This window comes from Sarcophilus harrisii, chromosome 1 (genome assembly GCF_902635505.1).
Source record: "Sarcophilus harrisii chromosome 1, mSarHar1.11, whole genome shotgun sequence".
NCBI classification, from domain to species: Eukaryota; Metazoa; Chordata; class Mammalia; order Dasyuromorphia; family Dasyuridae; genus Sarcophilus; species Sarcophilus harrisii.
In genome coordinates this window covers 189992034-190017250 of record NC_045426.1, presented here as the reverse complement: position 1 = coordinate 190017250, position 25217 = coordinate 189992034, and the positions used below count along the sequence as shown (strand labels likewise).

Sequence of the window (25217 nt, the reverse complement as noted above, 5' to 3'; positions counted from 1 at the left end):
CTACAGAATTGATTTCTTAAAAGCATATATCTGATTGTGTCATTCCCCTATTATTGCCTTACTTAAAAAGCTTGCTGGCATCTTCTCACCTCCAGAATAAAATGCATACCATTCTGTCCATTAAAGCCCTTTTATAATCAAGTTTTAACCTATTTTTTTACATTCCTCTGTCTCACTCACTCTACAATCCAGTTAAATGTGACCTATCCCTCACCTCCAAGCCTTTGTCAAAGATATCTCTCATATTTGTAATGTTCTCTCTCCTCAACAAAGTTCTAGAAAATCCCTCATTTCTTTAATAAACACACTTTTCTGAGAAATAAATTACCAGTACCTTGGATCTTGGAGGTAGCCAGGTGGTTCAGTGGATAGAGCACCAAGCCTGGAATCAGGAGACCTGAGTGCAAATGTGACTTCAGTCGCTAGTTGCATACCCTGATAAGTCATTTAACCCCTCTTCCCTTAATCCACTGGAGGAGGAAACAGCAATATCTTTGACAAGAAAATCCTATGGACAGTACAAGCATACTTTGGCCCAGAGTCACAAAGAGTCGAACATAACAATCTTGAATCTAGGGATGTGTTGGAGCCAACTTTCACACTGTAAAAGCTGAGTACTAAATTTTAAATGTTAGCATTTTTAAACTCAAAATCAGTAAGCAAATCAGGGCTTAATTTATGGTTTTGTTTATACCTAATCATGAGAAAGTATCAATAATTCAGATTCAACTTTAAAATGTCTCATATAAAAACACACTTCCCTCAGGAGCCCTTTCCTGATGGACCCAGTTGGAGGTGATGTTGTTATTACCCTCGAATTTCTTCTCCACACAGATCAGGTGTGGGTATATGTATGCTTCTATACATACATGTGAGTGTCTTTGTAATATGTTGCATCATCTTTGCCATGATCAGAAATAATGTTTTCAGTACAAAATGTCAAGTTTGAAGTTTTAAGACCTTAAAACTGCATTAACACTTTTGAGATAGTCCATACCTGCTCAAGACATGATAGAAATTTCTGAGGCAAGTTCTTTTTGCATTAGATTTCTTTGATTAAATTATTACTACTATTGGTAACAATTTGAAAATAAGAATGTACTAATTTACTTTGTTCTTACTATTTAATATTACTACTAAATATATAATAGCCTGGAAATAATGTGTAATTTCATCTCTGTAAAGAACACTCAATATATAGCAAATATATATATATCAGAGGCAGTACTTGAACTCCATATTTCCTGAGTCTAAAATCAGCTTTCTATCCACAATAACACAGCTGTACTCCTCTGAATAGATATTTTAATAAACTTACTTTTTATATGTTGATTTCTACAAGTAGAACATAGGAGAATATAATGATTTACAAAAAATTCCTAAATGACAGAAATTATTTCATTTTTAACTTTGTATTTATTCCCTGGGCCAAGCACAACATCCTGAACATAGTAGAAATTCACTGACTGTTGAAATGAATTAAAATATCATTCTTCTGGACTGGAAAGCATATTGCTAACTTAGACTCAAAGAAGATGTCCATCTTGGGCTGAAGAAATGGCTGATAGAATCTATTTCTAAATAATACCATGAAACACTCATCACCCCATCCTGCTTCTAATCAGTAAGAAATGGGGAAGCATCATAGCACAATTCAGAGACTGACTGAATCCACTGACTCTGGATTTAGAGGTATGAGAGTGAATCTTGCTTCTGAATTTGCCAACTTGGGGAATTAACTGCTATACTTCATTCTTCCTTCCCCTCCCACCCATGCCAGTAAAATGGTTTTTGAGGCTCCTTCCAGCTCTGTGTTCTACCAAAGATGAACCCCATGTAACAAAGGTCTGATATACTTAAAAGTCATTGCCGTCTTTGCTGTGCCTTTTTACCAATCCAAATCAGAAGTGTGTTGTCCAGGCAATGTTTATAACAAAATGATGAAGGTGTGGTTCAAGGAAGAAAGTAAAGGGGAGATACACTATAGGTCACAAATGTTAACATATGACATCTATAAGTGAATGTGTACATGTAAATATATAAATTATATATAAATATATCATATGCAAATATATTTATATATAAATAAGTTTCTTATCATTTATATAGTGCAATAAATTATACTTATAAATTTATAAACAACATATATTCATTATGTGGGGATTGACATATGTACATACACACACACACCTCTTTTTGTTTTTTGGGGGTGTGTATGTGTGTGTCTGAAAGAGACAGACAGACAAAGAAAAGTTTATTTGAAAGTTAGTTTGATGAAATGGAAATTAAATAAGTCACTAAGTGAATGTCAAGATCCAAATGAAGAAAAAAATATGTGCTAACTGTAATGTGGTTGTAACTGTAATGTGGGTTTTGGGGTTGTCTTTCTAGTAAAAATATATGCTTTGAAGTATAATTTCACTCCAGGGAGAAGGATCTGAGATGAAGAAGAGTATTATTCTAGTATCACTATCTCTTGCAGTATACAGGAGTGTATTTAATTATTAAATTCCAGTATATTTACTGGAAAGAAATAAAATGTGATAATTAGGAGAGGAATATGTCACCTTTAGCTAAATAATCTTGTTTTTAACCAGTGTTCATTGTGTACTTGTGATACACATGAGATCATAGCATATCTTCCTCTGTGCTACCTCAAAATGTCCTTAAAAATTCACCCAAACAACCTTCCAAACAATCTATAAAATTTTCTTAGCATCATTTTAGTATTAATTAATTGTGATGCCAATTTCCCCATTATTTAAATTATATGTAAACTTATAAACAGTATTAAAACATTTATTATTTATTCTAAAAATATTACTAGTAACAGAAAATACACCCAAAGTGATACAGTAATAGAGTAATAACATTTTATGACACCCATTTTAATGCAAACAAGAAAGCTTCTACCTGCAAATGACCAGGTGTTTATGTTGTGGTTGTTTAGTTGCTTAAGTTGTGTCTAATTCTTTGTGACCTCATTTGGGGTTTTCTTGGCAAAGGTATTGAAGTGATTTGCTATTTCTTTTTTCAGCTCATTTTATGGATGAGTAAACTGAAGTAAACAGGTGATATGTCCAGGGTCGCACAGCTAGTAAATGTCTGAGACTGGAATTAAATTCAGATCTTTCTAGAATTTTGTACCCTATACTATACCATCTAGCTGCCCGTGATATATGTTACCCAAGCACAAAGTCACCCAAAACTATCAAGGCTACCTTTAAAAAAGCAGAAGAAATAAATCCATGACCATGTAGGAGCTATTTTTTCTCTTTTTATTAAAGCTTTTTATTTTCAAAACATATGCATGGATAATTTTTCAACATTGACCCTTGCAAAACTTGTGTTCCATAATTTTCCTCCCTTCCCCCAAACCCCTTCCCTTGGATGGCAAATAATCCAGTATATGTTAAACATGTACAATTCTTCTATACATATTTCTACAACTATCGTGCTGCACAAGAAAAATCAGACCAAAAAGAAAAACAATGAGAAAGAAAACAAAATGCAAGCAAACGACACAAAATAGAGTGAAAATGAAGAGCTACTTTTCTTATTTTCAAAGTCATTTAAATAAAGTTCCTAGAACCATGATGTCTGAAAAACTCCTGTAAGTTAATCACGATCCTGGGAATGAGTAATATCTGTTTTCTTTCGAAGGATACAGAACTTTGGTGGATTTGGGAGATATTCAATGAATTCTAAATAGCTGGCCAGGAATTATTTTGGTTAAATAGAAAGACTGAATTATCACTTAGAATTTACTAGGAATTTGGTGGCATAAATTTCTAATATGCTATGTCAAATGTGGCAGATCCATTGCCACTGAAATGGCCTTTCCATCTTCCCTGCTCTAAGCAATGTCTCATTTAAATTCTTCATCTTCCTCAACTCTTGCTCCACAATTGAGATTTCTTGCTTAACCATTTCCTTCATGATAACCTATTTGTATGGGAAGGAATATTGTGAAACAAAGCAACAAACATGGGTAGTTTCCTCTACATTATATATAGGAGTACTTAACAAGTTAATATGTTTGTGGTATATGCTAAAGAAATTTTATTTGCAGTCATAAACATGGGGAAATTCATCCTTTCATTAACTGATGTGATTTGATTTCATTTGTTAATGTTTTTAAAGAATCAGGAAGGATTGCGTAAAAACCTGATCTCAGAGACATGTTGTTTATCTTTCATAATCAAAGAGGAATAATCGCATCACTACAGTGAGATCAAGTACAAATTGTGGCTGATCAGTTCAATCTGAGCTCAGAAGACTCTGCCACAGGTTAGGTACAAATAGTCCACTTAAACATTTAGGTGAAGATATCTTTAGATTTGTGCATCTTTTCCTTTGTGTTACTGTGTTTCTGCTTTGTTCATAGAACACAGTACCTTCTGCTGCATGGTCCTGTGCCAGTATCTCCCACTTATCACAATCAATACTAAAACTAGCTGTGCGAACATGGGGGAAGTCTCTTTAGCTCTGTCTGCCTTAGTTTTCTCAACTATAAAAATGGGTACAATAATAGCACTTATCTCCCTAGGCTGTTGTGAGAATAAAATGAATAAAGTGCTTGCAAATTTTAAAGCTGTCTCTATGTTAATTATTTATTATCATCATTGTCATTATTATTCTCTCTGCTCTGTATGCTATTACTGCTCCTATTGTTTATACGTACACACTATATCTATATTTCACAGCTAGCATTTTGAATTCTGGTGCTATGTTTTTATTTTAGCTGTGTTCTAAAGTCATTTGACTCTCTAGTAAAAGCACAGTTCAAATTACTTTTTTATTTTTGGAATCTTGTTTTAGATAAGATAGTTTTCTTTCATTTTTTCTGCCAGTATTTGGCTCATAGCCAGTCTTTGAGCTGCTTCCTGTGAATGCAATGTCTTATTGTAGAACCTTTAACTTTGTTGAAAAGACTTAAATATAGCCATATAATGACGTTATATGTTTTCTGTGATATAAAATCACATTTTCTTTACTCAGTTCCTTTCAAGAATGATATACCCACACAAGGAAAAGCTAAATTGGCATTGTTATTTTTTTAATATACCTGTCTCTTCTCTATATGGGATGAATCATTTCATGGCATTTCCCATTACTTAACTACCTGCTCATCATTTTCATCATCTTGACTTTCAGTGATGAGATTTCTTTCCTTATTTTTGTTTCAGCTGTACTGCCAATAATAGGTTCTCTCAATTGAAATCTTATTACTTGTGGCACTCACATAATGTGAGGTCGTATTTACTGTTGAAATCAAAAGGATAAATAGCTAGCTTGTGGACAGTGAAATAGTAATTGCCGTTCAAGATTGATTTATATGTTATTTGAAGCAAATGTGTTATCTAACTGAAACCAAACATCATCCAACTTAATGGGAAGCAAGGACAAAATATGCATGAACCTAAACATCTCTGAAAAGCAAAAATATATGATTCAAGATATTTGTTGTATTTTACTAATGCTTCTCAAGAGTAGTAAATAATTATGAATTGTTAGGGCTGTTTCAGGATAATGATCATTTTCTTTTAACTCTGTAAAATAATAATTAAAGGTGAGTATAAAAATCTTCATTCTCACATCCTAATATAAAATTTTCTGTTGTGAAGATTTGGAATCTCACCCATTTTTAGTTGTTATAGGAGAAAAAAAGCAACTATTTTCAACAAAATGAGAAATGAGAAACACTGTAGGCCTGAGTCAATATAATGGGACAGAATTAATTTGGACTGATAAATAACAATGCATTAAGTTTTTTGAGACATTTTATTCTTGAAGGCAATTTTTCTTATTGTTAGGTGGAATTATTCAATGTAGAAGTCTAACAAGACCAAAAAAGAACAATATGGGTATTGTACAAATATATGTAGGAAAAACTAAAAGTAGAAAAATATGTTATAAAATAATTGGCTATATTAAGGTGTCAGAGCTAATGATTTTGCTTTACAAAAGGTTGGATTTTTGTTTCATAGATAGTGGAATAGCAAACTAATCTGAGTTCAATCAAATGAAAAATTGCATTTTAGTAATGTTAACTTGTCCACCTTGTACTTCCTAGTACCATGTTAACACTTCATTTTGACTTCTTTCTTTAAGATTATAATATAGATCAGTGTGAATATATCTAATTGCAATATTCTGTTACTTGATGGCTTATATCTTTTTTAAAGTAATACATCTCTATTATAATGATTATTATAATCACTAAGCATCATTTAATGAACTATTACACCACTTTTTTAGACCTTAGCTGAATGAAGTAATTTTTAATAAAGCTTTTGGCAAGGATATTGTTAATTTTAACCAAAGAGCTCTAAGTCTGCAGGGCATAGTTAAACCTGACACACAGGATGACACATTAAAAATGCATTGGAAAACCTCTAAGTGCTTTAATTTAAGGAAAGGTGGAGGAACAGATTAACACATTTTTAAGTGTCTCACACAGTCACTCAGACATAAGGAAGAAAAAAACTGTCCTTATTTAACAATTATCAACTGCTCTCTAACAAAACCTTATATTCAGAGAGTAAACAGGTTATTTTAAAAACACCAAAGAAAATGAAATCCCTTGTTGTTCATAACATCCTTAAGTAGTGGCAAAGAATTTTTTATCTTTGGTTTCCTATAATTAGAGGGGGTAAAGCTCAATGTATTCAAATTTTAAAGAAATTTAAAATGCTAAATAAAAATTATTTTAGCACCTCATTTGTACTGTGAAATTCAAGTTAACTGTAAAGGCTATAGCGATGAACCACAGTTAAGACTCTAGATAATGTACATTAAATGAACTCATTGTTTTAATTGACAGTTTGTAAAATGGTACTGTACCCATTAATTCTGCCATAATTAGTTTGATAGTGTTTTTTCAAAGTACCAAAAAAAAAGTTGCAGCAAATTTATTTAAAATAATATTTTTGTGTTTAATATTGAAGGTATTTTTCCTCTATAAAATATTGATTGAAATTTGCATTTATTTTTTCTCATTTTGATTGTAATAATATTTCCCATGGTATAAAACATCACACATTTTTGTCTATTATAAGTTATAACAGGGCAGGGAATGAATTTTCCATTAAAATAGCTATTCTTATTACACTGATCTTGCTGAATTTTTTAAATATTGTGGACTCTTGTGGGAACAGATCTGGATGACTTTGTACAAAGCAAAAGGACAAAAATATCGTCTTCAGCAGTGGCTGGATTACATGGTATCTTTGTGCCCAATTCAAGATGTTTAATTGTGTGGTCGCTGATTTGCCTTTCGTGTGGTCGGCATGCATTATTCTGCATGCTGCCCTTATTAACATTGAGGAGGAGGCTTCTCCAACATAACAAGAGGCAATGTAGACAGACTTAAAAAAAAAAAAAAAAAGGAAAAAAAACTCACACCATCTACTAGAATAATGGAGGCAAACATGAATTCTGTTTCATAGGTTATGTTGTCCTCTTATTCTAAAATGACTGATGGTAAAGTTTAAATGAGTGCATGTGGAGAGAGGAGAAATAATGATGTGAGTAGGTTAAATTCTCTAGCATGGGGAAATTCTTATTTTCATGGACTATCCATTTCCCATTGCCTGCCTCATCAGCAAGAAAAAATGAAAAAGGCTTAAGGTAAATTTGGGAAGAAAAATTAAAGGAAAATTAAGTGGTGCTGAGGATAACTGCATTCTTGCTTCTCTGGGAAATAAAAACTGTCCCTTTTCAGTAATATTTAAAAGTACAAGTCAGGGTTTTGGAGGGGGTCATTTTTGCATCAAGTGTGTAGAAAGGATAAGAAATCATATTCAAGAAACTTGAAAACCAGATAAAGAATTTGAAATGGATAAATTCTTAGAATTCATCTTCTCAGTTATCCAGTTATCTTATTTAGATATGTGGCACTTTCTTTAAATATGGCACCAAAGGCTAAGACTGAAGAAGTGAAATTCAACTAACTCAAGATTAATATGCATAAAATTTTTGATGAGTTTCTTTATCTTTTCTTATATTAATAAAGAGCACTTGTGCTTCTGTCTTTTCAGAAGCAAAGACATCTCTAACAGACCTGAATTGTTTCTTATGTTTTGGTAGTATTGAAAAGATAGGAATTTCAAGTGCCACTACGAATAATGTTAGAAATTTAGTCCATCAGTTGAGCTAAATATTTTAATGTACTTAAGATGTTAAAGCTGTATTTAAGTAGTTATAGAACAATATTTTTTCAAGAATTTGAATCCCATCTCAAGTTGTTCCTAATACAAATTTAAAGATAATTTTATTTTCAACATAAATATGTTGGTTATGATTTTTTTTTACGTTTTTGTTGTGGAACACATATTTAAGTTCATAACAATGTTGCAATAATAGCCTACACTCATGTATTTTTCTGCTGCTGTTAAATTAATGTACTTGAGGGAATCATTTATTAATAATTATTGGTTATTTTTAAAGCATTTTATGATTTTCCTAGTGCTTTGTATAAATTTATTCATTTGTTTGAAATGCTTTTGTTGCCTATTGGAATCATGGGAAGATTGGAAAGAAGAAAAAAATATATAGTTATGTAAGGAGGATCCATTGGACCCTTTTTCATCCCTGAAAAATAAATATTTCTAATTATCTTGTTATGTCTCATTTTAAGAGAGTTTATTTGGTTTGAGGTGATATTTGGATTGTAGAGGACTAGAAGAAAGCAAGTGGATTTTTAAAATTTGGAACATTGATTGCATTTTTAATATTAAAAAGGCCAAGGGAAAAATACTAGTCTCCTCAACCTACTGATGTCAATAAGCTGTAATTATGAAGTTGTTGTTATAGTGGGTTTTATTTGCTTTTTTTCCTTCTTTTTTTTTTTTTTTTTTTTTTTTTGCTATTATTCTTTTTCAATTTTAGCATAGGTAGGATTAAACTGGTGCTTTCACTGAAAAGGTTTTTTTATTTTTTTTATTAGGATTTAAAAGTAACTTTAAAAATTTCCACTTATGATTTTTAAAGAGATTACCTTGAAATGTATACATAGATGATTCTGTTTTCTTATATTTTGTAATGAAATCAATACCTTAGCAAAATTATCATCAGCATGCCTAGTGTTTGGGGGACATTATTAGAAAAACTAGATAAAAGAAACCCTTGATAACCCCACTATGAATTTTGTCTCTACACAGAGCAATGTATTTCACAAAAAAGAAGTACTTTTATTTAAAGAAGAGGTATAAATTTATTTGAGAATATCAGCTATAAGGGGACACAAATCTTGCAATTGATTAATAAAGAAGGAAATAATTAAATGCAGCAGGTAAATTATAGCCTAAGAAATTAGTAGGTATAAACATGGTTCATATTTTTATGCCTTTAAATCTAATGAATTCCAAATATTAAATTTTGAGCATTAAAGAAAAATCTCTAAGATTCTCATTTTGTCTGTTCAAGAAGCAGGGAAGGAAATGTAATTATGCAGGGATCCTCTGAATTAATATGAGAAATTAGATAACTTATCATTAAAATTGAGGGAAGGAGAAAAAATTCAATCTCGAACAGTTGCCACTTACTTATATTTAACCTGCATAGAAATTTGACAGATTTTAAATCTTAAAAAAAAAGCCTGACTTAATTACTATCTTGAATTACTGTTCTAAATGGAATTATAAGCCCAAGATGCTTCCATGTCTTCTCTTAACAAATTTATTATCAAAAGAAACATTGATTCTTGGAAATTTACTATTTATGCCATGGAGCTTCAACAGGGTTTTCTTTTAATGAAATTTTACTTTCAAAACATAATTAGTACATGATATATTTCAAAGATTTTTTTATTGTGAACTGAATCAGTACCAAATAATATGAACATTTCCTTATACAAAATAGAACAGAAAAAGACTGCATATGAAATTATAAATCTATATTTTTTAAAAATTTGCTTTTTTTCTTAAGTCTTTAAGCTTTAGAAGGTTGAAACTGCATTAGGACTTTGGGGGACCCTCTGTATATAAAAGTAACATGATATCTTCAAAACTGTCCTATTTGTCTGTCTTCCTTAATGTATGTTTTTGTTGTATTCTCTTCTATGTATTTTTTTTGGTGCTTCAATGATCTTCATGTCTTCTTTATTTGTTCTTTTTTAAAATTTAATTTATGGAATAAAACAAGCACTTTCATAACAAATCATAATAAAAAAGTAATTGTACATGAAACAGCATATTTATTATGTACAGCTTACTGTACCTTTTAAAAATATTGTAAAATTATCACATAAATTTCTTTTTTTCTCCTTCTGACCTATAAATGGCTACCATTAGACACAAATATGGAAAATCATTATATACATACTTCTGTTTATCAGTTCTTTCTCAATATCTATTCCCTTTCCTTAAATCCTACCCCCAAATTACAAAAAAAAACATTGTTTCATATAAATATGGTTAAGCAAAACAGATCTCCAAGACTCATGTTTTCATCTTCAATTCATCACTTCTCTGTCAAGAGCTAGATAGTATATTTTATAATCAATCCTTTGAAATCATGATTGATTATTCAATTAATCAGAAACTGTTTTTCATTGCAATGTGATTATATAAATTGATCTCTATGTTTTGCTTATTTTAGTCTCCATAATACCATATAAGTCTTCCCAGGTTTGCCTGAAATCTTCTCTTTCTTCATTTTTTTTTTTTTTTTATGGCTCAGTCGTATTTCATTACAGTCATTTACCTTAATTTATTCAATCATACCCCATTAATGAGTAATCTGTTCTTTGTTTTCAAATCTTTGCCATTACAAAAAGAAATGCTATAAAAATGTTTATACATATTTATCCTTTTATCTCTCTTTGGTATCTTTGTGGTATAAGCCTAACTATGGCATTGGTGGATTTAAGGGTATGAAGACTTTCATGACCTTTGGGCTATGATTCCAGGCTCCTTTTCAAAATAACTAGACCGATTCAAAACTACACATATAGTTTGCCCTGTTTCCCTCAATTCTTCTATTTTTTGTATCATGTAACTTTTTTGTGATTTTTGCCAATTTAATGGGTATAAGATGAAATGTTGGAGAGTTTTTTTTTAATGTGCATTTCTCTAATTTAATTATTAATGATTTGGAGCACTTTTTCATATGATTGTTAATATTTTGGATTTCTCTTCACAACTGCCTGTTCATATCCTTTCACTATTTATCTATTAGGAAATAGCTCTTATTCTTCTATTTGAATCAGTTCCTTTTTTATCTTGGATAATAAACACTTAATAACACTGCATATATTTTAAAGAAGAGAAATGATGAAAATCTCAATAATGCACACTAAAATGAAAGAAAAGAATTTTTAAACTAAAAATCCCAATAAAGAATATTAGAATTTACTTTCAGTAGTCTGTCACAAGAAGTAATATTCTTTAAATCAAAAAAACATGTTAGTATGCTACCACTGAGGGAGAAATACAAAGCTGCATCGCTGTTCTAAAAATGGAGCAACTTTTAGGAGTATGATTTCTACATAAACTCTTTATCAATAATATTTAGATTCAGAAGTGTTTCCTTTTTTGAATTTAGATTTTTTTTTTATTTAATAGCCTTTTATTTACAGGTTATATGTATGGGTAACTTTACAGCATTAACAATTGCCAAACATCTTGTTCCAATTTTTCACCTCTTACCCCCTACCCCCTCCCCCAGATGGCAGGATGACCAGTAGATGTTAAATATATTAAAATATAAATTAGATACACAATAAGTATACATGACCAAACTGTTATTTTGCTGTACAAAAAGAATCAGACTCTGAAATATTGTACAATTAGCTTGTGAAGGAAATCAAAAATGCAGGTAGGCAAAAATATAGGGATTGGGAATTCAATGTAATGGTTTTTAGTCATCACCCAGAGTTCTTTTGCTGGGTGTGGCTGGTTCAGTTCATTACCACTCCATTGGAAATGATTTGGTTGATCTCATTGCTGAGGATGACCAGGTCCATCAGAACTGGTCATCATATAGTATTGTTGTTGAAGTATATAATGATCTCCTGGTCCTGCTCATTTCACTCAGCATCAGTTCGTGTAAGTCTCTCCAGGCCTTTCTGAAATCATCCTGTTGGTCATTTCTTACAGAACAATAATATCCCATAATATTCATATACCACAATTTATTCAGCCATTCTCCAACTGATGGGCATCCACTCAGTTTCCAATTTCTAGCCACTACAAAGAGGGCTGCCACAAACTGAATTTAGATATTTTTTATTTAAAAATTTTTAATAATAGTATTTTATTTTCAAAATACATGCAAGATAGTTTTTGACACTTACCCTTGCAAAATTGTGTGTTCCAAATTTTTCTTTCTCCCTCACTCCGCTATTCTAGACAGCAAGTCATCCAATATAGGTCAAACATGTACAATTCTTCTAAACATATTTCCACATTTATTATGCTGCACAAGAAAAATCAAATCAAAAAGGAAAAAATGAGAGGAAAAAACAAGCAACTAACAACAAAAAAGTGAAAATACTTTGTTGTGATCCACATTCAGGCCCCATGGTCTTTTCTGGATGCAGATGGCTCTATCCATCACAAGTACACTGGAATTAACCTGAATCATCTCACTGTTGAAAAGAATCAAGTCCATCAGAGTTGATCATCACATAATTTTGTTGTTGCTGTGGATAATGTTCTGGTTCTACTCACTTCACTTTGCATCAGTTCTAACTTGTCCATGGCTTGGTAAAATATAAAATAGATTCGCTGGACAAAAAAAAAATTATCCATCAATAAGTGGTTCCCTTCTGGTGATAACTCTCTTCAAACTTGAATTCATCTGGAGATAATAGACATCACTGGTCCCATCCCTACTTGAAGACCTGTCACTTTGGTAAGATCTGCTAGCATTTAGACTTTTACTTCCATACATCAGAGTTTTATTAAACTCATAGCTGGCAAAACAAAACACTTGAATGAGTGGACCACAGGGATCTGTTTCTATTTGAGTTTGACATCACTGGAATAGACTTTAAGAACTCAGTCACATCAATGTTGTAAAGAAAGACTGGAGTAAGTCTGATGTACAAGAGATGATAAATATCTAACTATACATCAAGTAATAAACATTTTAAATGTTTCTTATGAGCCCCATATTTTGCTAAATTTGGGGGGTACAAAGATATGAAAAGAACATACACACACATTATTCTCAAGAGCTTATATTCTAAGTGGTATCTTCTGAAAATGGAATCTTCTCTGGGATGTATAGCACCAGGCATTCTATTTTGTTCAACATTATACCTATAAATGAAATAAAAAATCTACTGGATTAATTTTGCACACATATACACATACACACACAAATACCCACTTTTAATTCTTTTTTGTCATTTTCTAAGCAGATTTTTTAGGGGAAATTCAGATTTTAACTATCATCTTGAGAACTATAATAGTCACAAACTCTTGCACCAACCTATGATTCATTATCACCATCCCATATTCTAGTTCTTTACCATAAATGTTGCAATCAGTTAAACATGTTAAACATGAAAGAAAGCCCTTATGTGAGAGAATATGAGAGATGCTCTAAAGAGAGTAAGATTTAAATTCTATAAATTACTGCATTTTCCTGACATCTGGACTATTTTTAAACCAGTGGAGACTTTTCTCAAAGTTTTTTTTTCTTTTAATAAATTGTTTCCAGTATCAAACATACTACTACCGAAATCATTTGACCACAAATGCTGTCTTCTGGGTATCAATTTTAATACTGTAATAAGACAGGTCTATTTTACTTTTATAATAACAGCACATTTTGTTGATGAAACCACATGAACTTGTGAACACTGCCTAATTCAGAGCAAAAAAAAAAAAATGTTTTATCAGTTTAGAGATACCTCAGTAAAAGCCTATGGAAATGTTATAGAAAGACAAGACTCTTGTTGCATGTTTTTAAAAGTGCTCTGGAGGTCAATAATTTTAAATCTTTTTTAAAGGAAAAGAAAGAAATTTGTTTCACCTGAAAAACAAATTGTTTTGAATATTATTAATAATTCTGCTACTTATAATGGAAGGCTTAGAGAGTAAGAGATTTATTGAAGAGTCCCCAAGAAAGAAATGGTAAGTGGATGATATCCAAATAAGTTTTTTTAAAAGTTCTTTTCTGAATCTCAGTGTAATTGATGGGAAAAACTTAATTTATCCCAGGAGAGATGTGATGAACATTCAAAACACTTATAGAAAGTATAGGTTTTTCTTTTCTTTTTTGTGTTTTTTGGTTTTGGTTTGGTTTGGTTTGGTTTTTTTGCTAACATTTCTGAAACAAACTCAGAGTTTAGTTAAATATTTGTTTGTTTTTAGGAACTCTCAAAAACTGAAGTGCTTGGATCGTTTTTCTCAGTGAAGTCTTTCTGGTGGAGGGTAATGTTTCAATGTTATATTGCTACTCTTGGTTTTTGTTTTGGGCTAGAAAATTTGACTGTTCAACACAAACCAGCAAAGGTACTGTTTTCACATTCTTGAGTGGCCCTCTTATTTTGAGTACTAAGTCATGTATGGCACCTCAATTTAATGCCACTTTTATTTCCTTATTTATAAAGACTAAAAAGTTGTATTCTAAAACTCACTGATTATGAAAAAGGAATTTTGTTACAAATTCAAAACTGATGGAGGATTTTTATTCATTCCAGTGACCCATTCCACTAGATCTAATTTTGTATGAGATCTTTGTATAGAAATAACAGATCTAATGTAGAGAGATCATGAAGATTCATCACTTTCCTGCTCAAGAAATAGACTTTGTGTGCCTTATTACTGCCATGACATGGATATTTTGTTTAAATTTTAGAGCTCAATCTTGTTTGAAAATGTCTTTTCTTATTCCACAATAATTTTAGGCCAGTTATATACCATTTGAAACATTTTGCACAGTCTGTATTTCTTTATTAAAATAAAATCTCATTAAATTAAAAAAAAATTATAGCCTTGCTTTGTATTTGAGGAAAGAGAAAAATGTGCATGGATTTTTAATATAAGAGATTTTAGTTCAACACTATTTACTTTTTTATGAGCTCCATCATCTAACTTTCCCTGCTATACTACATTTTGCTCTGATTACTTATTTCTGCCTTCTATGAACTTTTCCTGTCTTTGAAATTTACATCTAGGGCACCATTACATAGTCTTAGAAATTGTGATTGAAGCACTGATGTTTTCTTGTTCTTTTTTGGGACCTCAAAGAGCATTCAGATAGCTTAAATCTCCGAATTTTGAAGAGATTGGGCCCAACACAATTTTTATACTATAGAATGTTAACGATCTAGCAAAACTCTGAGCTAGTCAGTATATAAGTGAAGGTCCCTTCTCTCCAGAAATAAATGATATTGTAGTAGTTGTTCCCCTTCTTGTCTGAACTCTTGTTTAGACTTTCAGTGACCATAAATAACTTGAGGATTAAAACCTTATCATTTTCCCCCTTCATTTCATTGAAGACTTCTTGAGAAATGGTGTCTAGTATTTAGTTATTCCATTTATTTTCTTGTCGTAAATGAAATGACCTATTTGTTTATTCATTTTCTTAAAATGACCAAAGAATTTCATCTGAGGATAATTTTAGATGTGGGCCCCCATCTTTTGAATTATTCAGAATCCTTAATATTACTGAGGGGCTTTTGTAAAAGTGTCATTTTTACTTTATTTTGCTAGTTATTAAAAATGAATACTCTTAGCCACATTATCTAGGACAACTGATCAGAATATTTTCTTCTCCCATTTCCCCTCCTCTCTTTTTCTCTCTGTCTGTCTGTCTCTCTCTCTCGGACACACACACACACCAGATAGATAGATACGCATCTTTTATGTGTATATACTTACAAACACATAATATTAGTGTAGAACCCAAAATGACTGAAAATTCTGTTTCATTTTATTGAAGACATACTACCAGGTATTATTCCACTTCCACAATTTGCTCTACATGGTGAGGTTTGTTTTATTTTGTTTTGTTTTTACAATTATTACCTATCAAATGCTATTTTTTTACTCTACCCTAATCCATTCTAATTATCCAATGTTGTCCATTTACATTTCCTAACATTCTTAATTGCCTAATGTTTCTTATACCAAACATGTAATTAACAGGAATAACTTATAATAACATTGAGGTTTAACAGACTGTCTCTGACCACTTGATTTAGGTGTTGTTCAGAGATTATAAAGTGTTGGTCTTTGAAGGAACTTTGTAGATCACTTATTCCAATTTTATTTTGCAGATAAAGAAAGTGAAGTAGAGAAGATGAGTAAGATCATATAACTTATTTAATGGTAGAACAGCTATCATACGTTTACATTTAGAAGAGACTTAAAAGCCAAATTCAACCTCCTCCATTTATAAATTAGAAAACTGAGATGGAAAGGGGTAAAATTATTTGTCCAGAACCACACAGTTAATGTGTCTGAAATTGCATTTGCACTCAAGATTTCTTGACTGAAAACCCTACATTCAGGTTACTCTGCAGCCTCGTTTCCTTAGGAATGCAATCCACATTGTACTTTGCTCTAGATACTTAAAAACATATTTCAATGAGTAGGTAGGGCAGCAGTCCATGTAAGAAATTTTAAAGTCAATTTTGAAATGTAAAAACTATTTTGAGGTGTGGCTTTTTGGTTTCCTTGTTAAATGCCTCCCACATTGTGTGACATTTTTTCAATATCTCCTTAAGTCATTGATGTGTGGAGGACACACTAAAGTTCTCATGTTTAGCATCTTGATTTTCTAATTTAAAAAATCAGTGGTTCAAGATGCTTCATTAAAAATATAATATTGTGGGGCAGCTAGGTGGCATAGTGGATAAAGCACCAGCCCTGAAGTCAGGAGGACCTCAGTTCAAATCTGGACTCAGACACTTAATACTTCCTAATTGTGTGACCCTGGACAAGTCACTTAACCCTAACTGCCTCAGCAAAAAAAAAAAAAAAAAAAAAAGTGATATTGTGTAAATAATGTGACAAAAATGTGTAAATACATGATCAGAAGTTAGTCTGCTAAACAAGATCACTTCTCTTTCATCAAATGGTACCTTGGTTCTTTCATTTTGTTTTTCTATAAAAGTATTAAAAAGAATATGGAAATATTCAAAAATCCAAAAGTATTAAATATTATAGGCAACCTTGAATGCTTTCTTAGGTGAAGAGAATAGTACCTAGGATAAAAGCTGAAATATACCTAACTACAGAATGAATCAGGTGTAGAGTGTCCTTCTGTTGATTTAAGAAAATACTAAATCCTGGTGAAACATTTTTCAGTTAGCCTGTCAGAAAGATCACTTTTTAACTAAAAATAAAAGTGGTCCATATAAACCCTAACATCTTAAAAAAATACATGTTTGAGAAGCAGTTTTAAAGTGTTATGCTGTTAAATAGAACTGATAAAGAGTTATTATGATAGTTCTACAAGTCTTATTATTTGGGGAGAGTTAAAAGAGAAATTCAGATTAATCCGAGCTTTATCAAGGGATTGTGATTTTCCAGATAATTTTAAAATATGTTTTTGTCATTCATTAACCAAGAAAAAAAATCATCATAGAAAAGAAAGTAATTCAATGTTCGGTTCACAGAAGTATCAGATATTTTAGTGAAAAAAATAAGGAGACTATCAGAATATAGTATTCCTTTTTTACAATTATTGAAACTGAGTTTTATCTTTAAAAAAATGTTTGCGAGCTTTACAGATGATCTCAGTTGACAGAAATATTTGACAGAAAAATGTACAAATACTAATGGGCTTCTTTCAGATCTTGGGCAAAACATTTTTAATCTCACTAATATACATTATTTTCATTTTTAGTTATATCTGCTTCTGCTATATCTTTCACTAGACTTTAAGCTCTCAGGAAACCAGGCCTGATTCTCATCTAAAGTTTATTTCCTCTCTAAGTACATGACAGTATTCTAACACAACAAACATTTAATAATTTTTTTTTGGTCAAATTGGATAGAAGTTTCAGAATACAATTAAAGGACATATCTCCGCTGAGGACCACTGTAGTTAAGAATAGTTTTCCAAGGAATAAAAGATCAAAGATTTTTAATAAGACCATGGTTCTAAAACTAAATTGGACAAAGTACTAAAGGGTTTATTGTAAAAGGCAGTCCTGAATTGAAAGATAGATGAACTGCAAATCCACTTGTTGGAACACATCATCTGGGTGCAATTCACTGGAATGAGCTTAGTAGGGAAAGAGAAAGATAGAAAGCTTCTGTGACTGGGATTGAGCTGATAATTGCACGGTGCTTTGATAAGTATGGGTGTTCATAGTACAAAACAGTCACACTAAAGCTGTCATTATCTCTTCTTTGTAAAGTGTCTCATGGGTCATTTGATTAAATAAAGGCACATGTACCCCTGTGCTGAAAATAGAGGTAAAATGGACTCTCACAGATATGCTGCCTCGTTGTAAACAGACAAGCAATATCTTTCCCACTAGTTTTATAATGTGTAGGTGATTATATAAAAACACAGAAAAATGAATCAAAGGTAACAAAAGCAGAGAACTGTAAGGATTTTATAGGAAAAATATTATTGACTTTCCCTCTTGCCATATGATAAAATTAAATAAATTGCTTTATTTTCTAGACCTGGGTTCAGAATCAGGAAACGATAAACCTATTTTGTAAGGAGTCAAAAATATTTTATTAATAATAATAATAATGATGATGATATGCTATTATTATAATGCTATCATTATAATAATGATAATAAAGATTAAGAGGTAGTCTTAGGGTTGTTGTAGAATGATGGATCTAAAGTCAGGATGAACTGGGCTTGAATACAATGTCCAACTCTTACTAATCATGGAACCATGAGGAAGGAAAGTACCTACTGTGTGCTAGACACTGTGTTAAGCATTTAGTAAATTTTTCATTCAATTCCATTTGATATTCACAGTAATTCTGAGAGAGGTGCTTTTATTATTATCCTCATTCTTCAGTGAGCAAGCAGAGGTTAAGTGATTTATAAAAAGGTCATAGTCAGTATCTGAGGTTGAATTAAAATTTGGAATCAAATTCTTGATTCCCAGCCTAGATAACTCCTGGGCATGCCCCATCACTTCTCTGAGCTGCAGACAGCTATCTAAGATTGATGTACTAATATCACTATAAAGATTGTGGTCTGAATTGGTAGAGAAAATGCCTACACCAACAAAAATCACAGATTGGTAAATATATTGATATTTTATTAGTTTGTTAATAGTACAGATTCTAGAATTTCTCCATCCTGAAAATGCATAAAAATATATTGAGTCCTGGATGTCTCTGCTGAGAAACCAATTATCATTTCACTTCTTATTTTTGTCCAGTCTAATCAACCAATGACTAAGCATTTTGTTGTTGTTGTTCTTCAGTCCAACTCTTCATGACCCCATTTGGGATTTTCTTGGCAAACTTGCTGAAATAGTTTGCCATTTCCTTCTCCAGTTCATTTTACAGATGAGGAAACTGAGGCAATCAGGGTTAAATCCCTTGTCCAGGATCACACATCTAGTAAGTATCTGAGAACATATTTGAAATCAAGTCTTCCTGATCCCAAGCCTGGCACTCTAACCATGGTGCCATTTGGCCATCCCCAGCATTTACTTTGTCCCAGATACTATATTAGTAATTCTACAAGGCAAATGAACAAAACAGAGTCCTTTGGCTTTCCTAATCCTCTCAAAAGAAAAACAATATACATACAGATGAGTAAAAAGAAGACACATACTAAGGCATTACAAAGTATATTCATCCCAATCTCTACCTTTTAATTTTTCTCATGACAGTTTGCCTCAGTTTCCTCATCTGTAAATTCTGGAGAAGAAAATGACTAGATAATATCAATAGCAACGACATGATAAGCAACCTCCAGAGATAGCATCTTGGGGAAATGATTTTGTCGGGAATTTTATAGCTGTCAATTTTCCAAAATAATCTAGAGGGCAATTTTGGTCCAATTTGTTTCTCCTTGTCCATATCACTACATTTGATTGACCTTATCTGCATCTTTCTTTTTGTATCCTGTTAATATTATCTTCTAACTGCCATTTTCTATCACATAGGGCAATTAAATTACTCCTTCTGCAATATCCTTTCTCCTCCATTATCTTTTTTGCTTGGGTCCATTATAACTCTCTAATATATTACTATGAGACCAGATATTTTGCTGGATTCAATTATATTAGGCATGCCGTTTTGTTATTGTTGTTATTTTGCATGTGTGTCATGAAGTCGGATTTATTTACTCCCAGCCTGCTTCTATTTGGGTGTATTCTTTATGTGATTGTGTAATGCCCAACCTAGCAGCAAACAACTAGAATCATTATGTTGGAGTCTTCACTGTTTTAGTAGGTTTTCATTTATATAATTTTATATAAGAACCAAAATGGACTTTTAAAATGTTTGAGACTCTAGAAATTGTCCATCTCATCCTATCCCCAAATCTCTCCTTGCCATTTTATTTTGTTTTGTAATAAAGCCTGAATTTAATTCCCTTGGCTACTGCATATTTTATCTATAAACTGCAGGAATCCTTGACTCTTAATTACTCTTAATTCAATATTTCAGGCATCTGTTTACTCAGAGAAAATAGGAATGATCTAATAGGGAATGGGGAACCAGACTACAGATTACTCCCCCCTTCATGTTAGTTAATGGTTTCAGGAGTTACTCTAAACACAGACTTCATCATCCTAGTAATAACACTTACCCAGATTGGTCCATTGGCACCAATCAATTGGCAGCAGTCCAGTTGGCAATAAGTGGACATACTATACATCAGTGGGACTATACTTGAAACCTAGCCACCTTTTAGGACTTCAGTGATAAGTTGACAGAAGTTCCATTTTTACAATGGAAGGTTAGAATTCCAATTCCACTGGATCACCTTATCAAAGGAAATAATAACCATCATATATATACTTTGCATAATGTATATGCTTTTTTCTGTACTATAAGAAATTTTCTGATACCATAGAAAATAGTGCTACAGTTTTTTTTCCAAAAATTGGTTTGTGAAGATCTTTCAGACACTTACCATTAGGTATGGATAGGCACATTGTTCACATCCTCATAGAGTTCTGACCATTCATTTCAATCCAGAGCTACAGACCCCCTGCTTTTCCAGCCTTGGGCTTCTCCAGAGCAGAACGCCAGAATCTTTGTTGCCAAAATACACAAGTAAGTTGTACCATTCCACGTCCCCTTTCTAAGCTAACATCAGCAGCAAACTCACAATTGAATGACCTTGCTAAAAATTCATCTCCTTATTCACATTATTTTTATAGCATGATGAAAGGCTATAATTTATTAACACTCATTTTAATTGAACTAATTTACTTACCTGCTCTGAAATCCTGCCAGTTGAAATTGCAAAAATATAAATGCCTACTTCATCTGAATTTCTGAAATTATATTGTTACCTGGCATCATGAATCAGTAAATCAATACAAGAATAAATGACATTTTTGGTGGTGCTTAGTTTATTTTTTGTTTTGGAAATTTTGCTTTTAGAATTTTTTTAAAGAACAGAGAAGGGAAGAAAGGAAATCAGAATGGAAGGAGAGGAAGGAGAGTTATCTATGATTTATGTTTATTGAAAAATTTTTATATGTTTAATGTTCTAATAGGCACATTGTAAATACTCAGTAAATAATTTTTATTATTAATATTTGCATCAGCATACTTTACCCAGGAGTAAAAATGCCTATCTTTAAAGTGGAGGATTTGATTTTTAAAACAGAATTACCACTTAGAAAATTAAACAAAAGTTTATTTTTCCATTTTCCAGATGAATCCAATGTTTCTCTCTTCAGATATTCAAAATATACAAGTCAAAATACTGTCTCAATAGCTAGAAAGGGGTAATATGTTTTAGAAATATTCGCAATACATTGACTAACGGATGGTTAATGTAATCATATTGTATTAAGTAACCTTTGTTAAATGGAGGAGAGAACCACTAGGAAGGTAAATGTTGTATCAAGTTGTGCCAAGGGATAAGTACTTTCAGATTAATTTCCAAAGAAGTTCCCATATTTGTATGCATGTGGTTGGCTATTTAGTTTTCTTATCTTTCACATTTCTTGACTGTTGGCATATACTTCTCTGTTGTTTGTCATATACAGCTTTAGATACTTTACCTTCATATAATAATTTTGCTTCAAGCTCATTAATTCTTTCTCGCACTTAAACTCTATGTTGTCACGACTGCAAACATTTTATAATAAAAATAAAACTGTTACACTGATGATTGCTTTTGTTCAAAAGAATAATCCTTTTTTTAAGAAAAGAGAGAAGGAGGGGAATATAGGGTAACATTACTCTGTATTAATATGTACATATGTAACACAATTGTTAGCCCTCTATTGCTGAACTTCTTGCAATGAAAAAATATTTTCCTTGCATTGGATCCCATCTCCATCCCCATCACCAGTGTTCACTTTATTCCATTATCCAGCTCATTTTAGAAATATCCTTGTCAGGTAGAAAAGCATTTCATAACAACTAATGGCAGCACTAAAACCTCCATTAAGTTAATTTTATTTCCCCATGAATGTTTAGTATTCTGTGTGCCTTTTTTGTCTGTAGGTCAAGTTCTTTGTCTCCTGTGAGGAGTCAGAAGAATAGCTTTTAAAAAACTTAAATATTTATTTATTACTTCCATAAAATTTTGGGGGGAAAATGTACCCTTGATTGGCAACAATTGTCATTTTATATTTCTTTAACTTTAGGGAAAATAAATTTTATAACAACTCAAACTTCCAAAGAAATAACAATTAGATATTCTTAATTAAATTATTTAAAATTATAGATATAAACAGATACAGGTAATTTTAAAAAGTCATACTTGGAAAAAAGCTAGTAGGTTGGAGTTATTTTAAGATATAGTAATATATATACTATGGATTAATGTTGCCAGAAGAGATGCAGTAATAACTTTAGCATAAGTACATGAACATTTTTCAAAGCTATTCCAAGTCCCTGTGCTAAACTGATGAACTTTTAACTTCTTGGGTCTTCATTTAGAGCCCTGCTGACTTTTATATAACGTAAAACTCTTAAGCTTAACTACATGGGTTTCTAGTCCACAATAAATTAAAAACAATAAAGCAAAAGGGAAAAGAAAAATAGGATGATATTAGAAGCACTATGACAACAGCAGTGACAGAAACAACTTGACATTGCAGGAGGTGAAAAGAAAAACTAAAAAGCAGATATAGAATTCTATTGCCATGTAGTGGGCCTAATGGATCCTAAAATCAAAGAACATCAGCATTGGATGGAACCCTAAAGCTCATCTCATCTAATCAAGTCTGTTCAGTTCCCAGATGAAAAACCAAAGATCCCAACAGATGAAATTACTTTCTCCAGTCATTTACTCATATTGACACCCCAGGAAAAAAATCTAGTATTCCTTATGTAAGAAACCAGAAAATCTAACCTACATTTTATAAAGAAATATTTCCATCAGAAATGGATAGAAAGTTAGATAGATTGTTTATTAAATATTTATCATGTGCTGAGCACTGTGTTAAGCATTGGGGATACAAATAAGAGATACTAGATAGAAAAATAGAGAAATGATTTAAATTTTGACCCTCAAAGGAAGAAGCTTCAATTGTGTGAGAAACCTCATTTCCCAAAGATATTAGCTAAATGAGACGTTATTGTCATGGAAAAGAAATTAGGTCACAAGATGGAATTACACAAAGCAGACCATAATTATACAATTAAGGTGAAAAAATTAGGTAAAATGCAGGTTAAACAACTTATGAACATTTAGAATTTGAGGTGAATATTGGAATTCCTTTTGAAATGAATACAAACAATGAGAATTGTGAATGGGATTATAAAAAGAAACAATCACTTTGGTAACACATACAGACAACTCCAATAAGACAATAAATTGCCGAGAAGGTACAAATTGGTATTGTAAGGGGAATTCTTAATTGGGAGCTCCTTACACTGATAGAATCTAGTCAGAAATGATTTTCTATGAAAGCCAAAGTAAAAAGTGTCAAGATGATAGGCTGAATTTTTAGTTCATTTTTGTATACCAAGTAAATTTCCTCTTAGGCTACCTTTAATAATGATATAGATAGTGTTGCTACCTTATATGCAGTTCTGGTTTCATTCAAGTTAAAAATTCTAAGAAGTGAATATAACTGACAAAATTCAATATAGAAGAAATATTCAAATACCTAAAGGAGAAATGAAATCAGGAGAATACATTTATCACATAAAGCATGCATTCACAAATTTTCAAATTATAAGTTCTCTTCCCTGTGGGAAGGCAGGCTTCAGGTTTGAGTGCCAATTGTTTGGAGAATTTTAGTCATTCTATCAAGGTCAAGAGTAAACTATAATTCCAAGTCTTTTGAACATCTGTCTTTTCGATGGATAGAATCTCAGATCTTTTTATGTGCCGAGAGAGAGGTGGTAGTGGTATTTTGCTTCCAGAATTTTATTCAGTAATCCTACAAGGAAGATGGAATTGTAACAATAAAGTCAGAACTTGAAAGAAAATAGATCATCTAAAGCCAAAGTAGGTAAGCTACTAATTGCCATGATTTGGCTGTACTATTCAGTATCATAAATTGTTTTCATAAGTAATTTGCAGCAGGTGATTATTGGTTGTCAGCATTTGCAGAAATTCCCAATCTTCTTGGAGTTCCCACAAGTCATTGGGATTTGAAGAGTTCAGACTCTTGATTTTGTCTTACAGGCCAAATGTCCATTTTGATGATGTTTCATTTATTAAACTCTTTATAAAGATCCTAAAAACTTCCATGGGATTATATTTAACATGTATAATACATATTTTAAAATCTTCAAACAGGTTGATTTGATTTTCTCTTTTTGAATAGCAAAATAAAAAAACCTTAAGTATCAAAGGAATTATTTGTTATATTTGAAAGTAACCCTCTTTTCCTTTACCCAAAGTTTCAGACCCAAAGTTTACGTCTCTCAGACCTGCACAGAAAATCCCACTTATGGAGAGGAATAGTCAGCATCACTTTGATAGAAGGGCGAGACCTCAAGGCCATGGATTCAAATGGATTTAGTGATCCCTATGTGAAATTCCGGCTTGGTCATCAGAAGTACAAGAGCAAGGTATTTTGCTTTTATTGTGTTCGTAAGATTTAATTCCATTGACAATTATACTTTTAAAACTGAAGAAACTATTCTTTAATAAATGTAGCAGAACCCCGTCTTAGG

The 25217-nt window shown here is 31.7% G+C and overlaps 1 protein-coding gene across 11 annotated transcripts in view; it reads left to right on the top strand.

Annotated features, from left to right (window-relative positions):
• Positions 1-25217, top strand: part of MCTP1 (multiple C2 and transmembrane domain containing 1) — a 679042-nt gene that overhangs the window by 390184 nt on the left and 263641 nt on the right. For 6 of the 11 annotated variants that reach the window (XM_031949335.1, XM_031949290.1, XM_031949363.1 and 3 more), the window contains 3 exons: positions 14328-14387; positions 21099-21176; positions 24942-25112. In XM_031949335.1, coding sequence (XP_031805195.1) covers positions 14328-14387; positions 21099-21176; positions 24942-25112 — 309 coding nt within the window. The remainder of the gene's footprint in view (positions 1-14327; positions 14388-21098; positions 21177-24941; positions 25113-25217) is intronic. The other 5 variants (XM_031949501.1, XM_031949490.1, XM_031949394.1 and 2 more) reach the window with 2 other exon arrangements.